General features: G+C 35.0%; 1 protein-coding gene across 1 annotated transcript in view; it reads left to right on the top strand.

Moving 5' to 3' along the window:
- LOC110450465 (zinc transporter ZIP14-like) overlaps positions 1-7,730 on the top strand; it is a 21,680-nt gene extending 13,950 nt beyond the window's left edge. The window contains exons 5-8 of the mRNA XM_021498009.1: positions 1,655-1,786; positions 2,345-2,576; positions 4,321-4,508; positions 4,999-7,730. Coding sequence (XP_021353684.1) covers positions 1,655-1,786; positions 2,345-2,576; positions 4,321-4,508; positions 4,999-5,148 — 702 coding nt within the window. The 3' untranslated portion in view covers positions 5,149-7,730. The remainder of the gene's footprint in view (positions 1-1,654; positions 1,787-2,344; positions 2,577-4,320; positions 4,509-4,998) is intronic.
- The last annotated feature ends 2,277 nt before the right edge of the window (positions 7,731-10,007 follow it).

The following is a 10,007-nucleotide window of genomic DNA, read 5'->3' as shown; positions in this document are numbered from 1 at the left end:
TCAGGGTCACTGGGTTAATGGTCAAGGTCATTTGGGTCCAAAGGTCAAAGACAAAGTGGATCTCTGACTTTGACCCTGGCTCTTGATGGAGGAGGTATATAAGGTTAAATAAAACAAATCAAAGCTAACAAATGAGTATTGCACCGGTATTTACATTTCTGTTAGCCCAGCAAATATGGAGGTGGAAGGAAACAAGACTCACATCATAGTACATGTAAAATGTATATTTTGCTTCCTTGCGATTCTTTTTTAAGTCCACATATCAAACGTCAAGCTCAGCTTTATGGGCAGATTGCTTCTTGATGATTATTGGAGATATATTGCCACAAGACGGGTGCCATTACTGACCTGTCAGTGTTCTAGTTTAATACGTGATGTGTCATAAACGCTTTTAAACGTGGTTTTATTTCTATAATAGGAGAGCTTAATGAATTCACAATAATACTTTGAACGTGCTTTGAATTCAAGGTGCGTGGTTAAGCAATAAAATACAAATGATTATTTGAAGATTCACCTGACCGATATTAATTCAGATCGGGTTATGTTGTAATAAGCGACGCAGATTTGTGTTTGTGAATTTAACTTGTTTTCGATTATCTGTATAGCTTTTTGGAATTCAATTTCTTGAACTAAAGGGGATTTTACAAATTATTCCCTCGATATTCTAATGTTATCCAAACGACTCTCTTTTACAGGTTGGAAATTAAATTTGATTGAGTGAATAATGCTTGCTTTATATTAAGCCTACCTGTCTCTGATCGATTTGCTTCCGTTTCCTTCTTTTTGAATCTTCCTCCTCAAAACTATGTAACAGTTTCAAGTAAAATTAAATGCAGAACCAATGAAATTGATTTCGTTTTATTTTTGTTTTTACTTTAATAATTTAATCAGTTTAATAATGGCAAATGTAAGAATTTATATTTTTTTTCTGCAAGTGAAATTCAGAATTCTGTCAACTTGATCAAGACGATATCTTTCATACTGTGACGGACTTCGAAAGGGATATTCTTCTACTGTGAAAGTATTGGTTTGGAAATTGACAAATCATAATGGCACTTCTTAACAGATGCAGATGACTCGACGGTAGAATAAGTTCTTGTTATGGTTTATCTTTGATTCGAATCAAACCATTCACCAATCCTACCACAAAATAGCAGAAAAAACTGAGGAATTTGTTGATAAGCTCAATCAAAATGACACACAGCCTTGTTGTCAGGTTTGATGTCAATAGAATAAGCATTACGCCAAACTGACTCTATGGTATCTCTAGCTGAACTTTTGACGTTGTAGGTAGGTTTAATATGTATTCAATAAACAAAAAATTATGGTTTACTGTTAGATATCATATTTATGTCACTAGTGTGGCAGAGTATTCCGATATTTTCACTCGTGCTACGCTCTCGTGAAAAATTCCGCCATACATAAAACAGATATGAAATTCAAAAGTAAACTATAAAACAAGGGGAAACCATTCAATATCCTTTATAGAGAATATACAGGTGTTGAATCGCATACCAGTGGTATGTAGTTTGCATTTTGGACCTCATAAAATAAGAGTGGCTTGGTTCTCGGTAAGTACGATTTTTTAATTCAAATTCACGATTTATTATTCAATATACATAGAAATGTTTATCTTAAACTTTCCTATTTGCAGTCTCTGGGTATTACGGGAGCAGACAGCCCAATCCCCGACTACAAATGGAAACTAATCACTGCAATTGCTGGTATTTACGTTTTCTTTCTGGTGGAACGATGCATCAACTGGCGAGCAAAAAACAAGAAAAAGGTGAGTCGTCACTCACTCAACAAGGTATTGCTTCAGCTTCTGTTTCGTACTCGTTCTCCGTCACATATCAATACTGTCGCTGTGTGGCCTACAACGTGAAATAAACAAAATTATAATAGCAATAGACAAACAAAATAAAATCAACCAACAAACACAAAAATCTGAAAAAAATCAATAATTTAAATTAATAAGTTTCATAATATTTGTTTATGCTTTATACTCAACCACAAATAAATACCGAAACTGTGTATGACCTACCGCATGAAAACATGAAAAAGAAATAATAGAAAGTGATTATAAAAATTCAATAAACAAACTGGTAATTCAACATATAAATCAATAACGTATAACATTCGTTTCAAAATCAGCTCATGTAAGTGTAAAATCGTTATACCGCCACCTATTATTTAAAAACATGCAGTCGTTGTAAGGAGGTTAAGCCATAAATAAATAGATTGTTACTGAGAAGTGCTTATATCGACCTCTGTATATTAAACAAATTAAAATGTGTTTCATGTAATTATTTTGTTGATATTTCACTCATATATTTATTTTTAGAGTAAAGATATTGACTTATCAGAAGGCGAGTCATTACAGAAAAACGATGTCCATGGCCACTCACACGGGGCTAAAGGTGAAGTGGCCACTGTGGCATGGACACTCCTCCTTGGTGACGCTTTACACAACATTTCGGACGGCCTCGCTATGGGAGCTGCTTACACGGAGAATGTGGCTTTGGGAGTCAGTGTATCGCTAGCTATCCTCACTGAGGAACTGCCGCACGAGCTGGGTACGTACACGTAAATAATTCCTGCGGGTTTTGCGTTGATACAGTATCCTCCCTTGCGTTTCGGTTTGGATACAACTAGCGAGTTTTTTGCCGGAACACCTCCGCTGACCAGATAGCTCAATTGGTTAGAAATCCATTTAAAGTTCATTGTTCCTGGTGACGCTGATATTTTTAAAATCATGGCACGATTGTTGAATTTTTTTGTTTGTTAATTTCGTCTTAATTTTTCAAAAACGATTTATCAAAGTTTGAGTCATGCCGTAAAAATCAGTTTCCTATTCATACTTACATTTTAGGCAGTGTTTTTTTTAGATCCTTTTCTATAGGGTAGCATAAGATGAGGAATCCGACTCAATTTGTACCATCTTATTTATATTATCTAACTGCATATTGGAAAATTGAAACCCCAGGGACGGGTTACCAACATGTCAACATTGTTTATTAGTTTAAGGTAAAATTCACAAAAGATAAACTTGGCAATCTTAAAGTATTAGATATAGTTACAACATTTGAAAGAAAATAAACTTATTTAGGAAAGGAATGGTGACTATCGATTTTTAAGATACATCTAAGTAATATACTTGTACTACTGCTTTAACCCGTTACTACGCACTGTACACTCTTTTTTCTGACAAGACATTAGCTTAGATAAATCATTTCTGAAAAGAAAAACATACCTTGCGAAACCCTTTATGAGAAATAAGAAATAAGAAATAAAATATAATCTACGGAAGCGGAATCAGACCTGGTTTCGAACTGATTGTTTTACTATCGCTCTAATAGACTGAGCTACCTGGTAAACGGAAATGGCCTGGTCCAACTGTGCTGTATTCATATCCGAAGAAAAACATAAAGGGGAGGTTACTTTATATAACAAAAACCACAGTTAAATGGGAAAGGAATCCTTAATTTATATCGGTGAAAAGTTTGTATTACATGTGAGTAATAAAGACATTGTTAAGTGTTTCGTGATAGAGACCGAAAGATTGTAAAGTACAAAGTGCTCCAAAAACTCCATATCCCCTTCTGAGGATTTCTCACACGAACCAGGCTGTGTATGACCAAATGAGTCACACATTTTGCATTTCCAACTTTGGGCCCCATGAAAAAATCTGATTTCAAAATATCCTTAAACGTAATCTTTCTAAGTAGACAGAAACAGACACTATGTTTTATATTTTTGTTTTATTAAACATGAAATAGACGAAAGTAGGCACTATATTTTGTATATTTGTATTAAAAGGATTGCCTTCAAATAAACGAACACTCATTTTTCCATGATTTTTTTTCCAAATATACATGTATTTGTAATAAAAAAAAGAAATTTTCCAAATAAACAAGGAAAGGCACTTTATTTATGTACATGTATTTGTATTAAGAGGAAATTTTTCATTTAGACAGAAACAGACATAATAATTTATTCTACATAAAACAACTATAAAATGTCAACATAAAAATCGATAAAACTTCGGTAAAACATGAACAAAGGAAATATTTAGATGGAACCCTTTTAAAAAGTACGAGGAGAAGAAGACCAGGTGTTCCTGAAAAATAGACGTCTTTTGATTCTACGATGACATCCGCAATGTCAATCTAAGTCAAATAAACTAATATCACGTCCTCAAATCATCGAGATCTCGGTAAGTGACCACAAAATCACAAGACACACTAATGAGAAGAATCATAATACATCTTTTTATTTGTTTTTGCCATGTGATAAATGTATAATATATATATTCAACAGGTGATATAGCCATTCTCTTGCATTCTGGAATGACAATCAAACGAGCTTTATTCCTCAACTTTCTGGCTGCTGTGACGATATACATGGGCCTCATAATAGGGGTCGTCGTTGGAGAGAACACGGACGCAAACACATACATTTTTGCCTTTGCTGGGGGCCTCTTTGTTTATATAGCCCTTGCTGATATGGTAAGTAACAGAGATGTTATCATACCTTGTGTTCAACGTAGAGAAATCCCCAACGCATTTTTCTAATTGATGCAAGCATTGAACAAAATATATTCCTGTTTAATTAATTTTTCCATCTATATCAATGCAAAGAAACGAAAGGGCGCTGAAAACCCCTTCCTGTCTATAATTAAGAGGTTTGAAGCGCCGAAGCGGATAAGGGCGATTTTTTAATCGTTAATTTAATACATTTTTGTTTGGTTTGTGTTTTCTTTTCTTAGAGAAATTATGATAAATATTTGCATTGTAAATAACTCCTCGCAAATTAAGTGGGCAAGTAACGTCAAATCAGAAAAAATGCCAAAATTGAAACTCTGTTTAACACATTGCGCTTGGACTCTTAACCTTTACTCAATAAATAATAATGACCGATCCTGATTTCCCTGTAAACATATATCTGTTAGTACATTTACTTACCACGGCAATGAAATATTGTTTTTATTTTTTGTAGATTCCAGAAATGAATAACCAGGCCAATCAAGCAGAAAACATAGGACAGGACAGTACTCGCGTCGTGTTTGTCCTACAGAATCTTGGCCTTCTCATTGGGTTCGCCATAGTCATTCTGATAACAGTGTTTGGTGGTAATATTGCTGTATAAAATAACCAGAATGTCCACAAACTGAAAACGAGGCTTACAAGTTTCGACGTGTTAAAATTGTGTTAATGTATATTATATTTTACATGCGCGTGACCATCAAACCAAATCGTTACAGATTTTGTTGATATATTTTTACACTTTTTCTGTAATGTTGAATAACAGCAACTCCTGAATATATTAGCAGCAGGTCTACACATAGTAACATATTACGCTAATACCTCATCGTTATAGCCATGGTAGCAAAAACGAACAACAAACGGTATGAAAATATAAGAAATGTGAATGAGAGAGGAATGAAAAAGGAATATATATATATTGAGCGCTTCATATTTTACTATTTGATATAAATGCTTGCGTTTATCTCCTCATCTTCAATACAGTATACTGGAATAGACTTAGACGTTGTATAGAGCTGAAGGGGGGAGGGAACAATGTCATTCCTAACTGTATTAATAGCATTTGGATATATGAATACACTAGGCTGTGCCTACATATTGTCTCTATCGTCACGACAATAAAACGTGTCTCATCACCAAGCGGGTTTCGAAGCATTACAAATTTAAAGATCGTTGGCGGGAATTTATGTGGTACCCCCACCACATAATAGGGGATTTTCGAATGTGTCTTCTTAACGGGATCAAAGAAGAAATTAAAGTTGAGCTGCTGCCACAGTTGCGTCTTTTGGAACTTTTGTCTTTTCTTCTCTTACTTACTCCTTCCTTTCAGCAGTTCTTCCCTAGGTACATGTATTTGTAGTATCTGCCAGTCACTTCTGTCTTTAAGTGATGTCTCCTTTTTCCCGTGTGCCCCTCTGTCCCGTCTTTCTCCCCGCCGGTTTGACTACCTAATAGTTTCACCTCGTCGACATCTTCCCTGAAACTCTGTCGAAACCTGCTTCAGCTGCATACAAGTGATATATTGCTTATCAACGGTTCACTTCTTTCGAGTACAAATCCTCAACGTCAAAACGTCTTGGAACATTAGCGCTCTGATGACTTTTTCCTGCACGTGCTTTAACTCAAAAACGTTGTCCTCCACTAAATATTCCAAACACGTCTTGTCCCTGTGTGCACGTGTTGCTCCCTTCTAATTCCCGACTCTGGACTCCACTCTACAGTTTTTATGTTTGAATAACAATTTACAGAGACACTGCTATATCTTTAACGTCCAAATACTAAAGGTAACTTCAAACTTCGCTTTGAAGTTACACCACGTAACATATCGACATCATTTCAAACACTTTAATGGGGTGTAACTTCATGTAAACCCAAAGATTGGGTTATTTATAAGTACCTGACGATTCACAGGCATAGTTGCTAATGTATTTACGAAAAGATGATACTAAAAGGGATCGATGCAGTTTTAGGAAGCTATTGAAATACCTATTTATTGTTTAAGATAGCATAATACAAAATGTCATCACAATCATGCTGTAACTGTAACCAAACCATTGAATATACAAACAAGTCGTTGTTAATGTTACATATACCTTAGGCTAATTGTCTGTTAGTGATATCTCCATAGCATTTCTGTCTTTCGGTCAAGGAACAAAACTCATAACTTTTCTCGACTTGCCGCACGGTAGATACTTAAGCCAAAAGCGATATTTTGTCATTTAAGGCCAACAAGATATGTTCGAAAGAAGAAAACAAAGGATCCCAATACCTAAAAAGCAAATCCCCGATTCTGCAGAGGGTGCTCACATTAGTCGCCTCTTACAAATCACGCAGTGGAAAACAGCGTATGTATTATTTTCTGAATCATCCACAAGCATGGGAAAAATGAAAAAGTGGGGAGTGGTGTAAAAGATGTGTATTGTACATGGTGTCGTGGGGATTCGTCAGCTCAGTGGTAAAGCGTGGGAGAAGAAGATATACGGTCGCTGGTTCGATCCCCAGCGGAAGCACGTTCACTTCGCATCAGACCTATTACACTTCCAATATGATGCATTAGGGAGTATTTAAATTCTTGGAAAGATTGAGATCTTTAAATAACGCGATAATTATTTACATGAGTAAAGCCGTCTGTTTTCGTGAGTTGTAGAGGTAAAGTATGTTTTATGATCGAATTCCGGAGAGCTTTATTATATGTTTGCCATATTAGAAATAACAGGAACACGTGTAATAATGAGGGCAGCTTGAGTTATTTTTAACGCGTACCATAAAAATCCACTTTTCTTCATTCCGGATTTTATATTTGTTTCCGGGAGTTGTCTGGTTGTTTTGTTAGTTGTGTACACTAGTATATTTCGTTCCGGATGTTATATTTTCCGGAAGTCCCGATTTTATATTTACCGGAAGTTGTCTGGTTGGTTTGGTTAGTGCTGTACTGCAGTAGTACATGTACATATCACGGACTTAGATAACTAATCTAATTACGTGTACATATATATTGAACAAAATTCTTTGTTGATATAGATAACAAAGCAATCTGTATGAATGAAATACAGCTTTATAAATAGGAAATTAATTTTTGGTATATCTGCCGCGAAAATAGGTGTTTGAAAAAAGGCAACTAGCTACTCGTCATTTACCCGAACCTGGCGCCAATATTACGTCCAGTAAAGTACCTGTTCAATTGTTTTGTTTATTTTATTTACTAACGGTCTATTAATATGCGCGCCATAAACATGTTAAACATGCCAAAACATATAATCATTATCCAGATTATTGTCGTGTTTTTGTTTTGTTTTATTTTACACAGAGGGCATTTTGAGAAAGCGACTCGATCGATCGTAGCACTTGGGCTGTTCGTAATCCTCGTTAAACAAATAAAGAATTGAATTAAGCAGAGAACCTATTGAAGATTGGTCAGATCCAAATAGTGTTTGTCCTTTTATAATAAAGTCGATATTTGCATCATCAATTCATTCTAAACAGGGTGCAGACATAACATTATTTCGCGCAAAAGTGCGTTTGATGATTATTTCTGCAACCCTGTCCGGAATTATGGGACCATTAGTCAAATACTTGTTTTTATATTTTTTGATAGATTTTATAATCGCTTGATACTTTAAAATGAACATCGTTTTATAGCTTTTCAAGTATGATGTATGATTACTACGTCACTAATGTGATGACGTCACGATCATCATGGCAGTTATGATCTCATACAAATAACTCACATAGCTTTGATATGTTTGAAGTACATATGACTCAATAAAGAGTTTACAGAAAAATGTAAAAACAACAACCATGCTCGGTAATCATAGGATTAGATCACTGCATTTATAAATATAGCAAGATCATTCGTATTTACAACTTCCACGCTTTCTAAAATTCAAATTACCCCAAGATACGTCCGATCCCAGTTTCTTGAAATTCCCTTACCTAGGAAACTATTTAACTGAGGTTAGTGTTCTGTACCTTTCTATGTGATGTATTGTAAGGATCCCCGTACCACTGTAAAAAGATATATGAAAACCAAGCCTTTGGGGTGTTTGTTAAAAAAATAATAATGTTCGTGTAATGAACAAAATATCATCCGCAACAGTGTTCTGAGTGAATCGGGTTAGATTATGATTCGAACCCAAGACCACAACTTGTTATCCATTCGCCAAACCAACTTAGCTACATGTACCTAGTCAACGAGCGTGTCCTGGCCCATTTGCGTTAGAGCTATAACCAAAACGACATTAAGGGGAAGTTACGGTGTAAAGCAAAACTAGTGGACTCTCTAGTGTTGTTCATAGACTACAGTGAAGTATGGATCCTTTTATTGATGTATCTATGCAAGTTTATCAAAACTGATATTCTATTATTAGAGTTTATTTATTTTTGCAATTTGATTAAAACGACTTATTTGCGGATATGCAAGCATATATTGGTATAATACAATGTTAAGCTGGTGTAATACTATGTGATATTGGTGTAATGCAATGCTATACTGGTATAATTTTATGTGATACTGGTGTAATGCAATGCTGTATTGGTTAACACTATGTGATATTGGTGTAATGCAATGCAGTACTGGTGTAATACTATGTAAAACTAGTGTAATACAATGCTATACTGGTGTAATACTATGTGATAATGGTGTAATGCAATGCTATATTGGTGTAACACTATGTGATACTGGTGAAATGCAATGCTATATTGGTGTAACACTATGTGATACTGGTGAAATGCAATGCTATATTGGTGTAACACTATGTGATACTGGTGTAATACATTGTTATACTGGTGTAATACATTGTTATACTAGTGTAATACACTGTAATACTTTGCTTTTTTGAAGGACCATTTTATAAATTCACAGCTATACGTCCATCCGCATCCACATACTAATTCATATTTAGAGCGTGTTGACAGAACATGTGATATGTGATATTGGTGTAATGGAATGCAGTACTGGCGTAATACTATGTAAAACTAGTGTAATACAATGTTATACTGGTGTAATACTATGGGATACTGGGGTAATGCAATCCTTACTGGTGTAATGCTATGTGATATTGGTGTAATGGAATGCAGTACTGGCGTAATACTATGTGATACTGGTGTAATACAATGCTATACTGGTGTAATACTATGTGATACTGGTGTAATGCAATGCTGTATTGGTTAACACTATGTGATATTGGTGTAATGCAATGCAGTACTGGTGTAATACTATGTAAAACTAGTGTAATACAATGCTATACTGGTGTAATACTATGTGATAATGGTGTAATGCAATGCTATATTGGTGTAACACTATGTGATACTAGTGTAATACAATGCTGTACTGGTGTAATACTATGTGATACTGATGTAATGCAATGCTATATTGGTGTAATACTATGTGATACTAGTTTAATACAATGCTATACTGGTGTAATGCTATGTGATACTGGTGTAATGCAATGCAGTACTGGTGTA

This window comes from Mizuhopecten yessoensis, unplaced genomic scaffold (assembly GCF_002113885.1).
Source record: "Mizuhopecten yessoensis strain PY_sf001 unplaced genomic scaffold, ASM211388v2 scaffold5229, whole genome shotgun sequence".
NCBI classification, from domain to species: Eukaryota; Metazoa; Mollusca; class Bivalvia; order Pectinida; family Pectinidae; genus Mizuhopecten; species Mizuhopecten yessoensis.
This window is presented reverse-complemented; position numbering and strand designations above follow the sequence as displayed.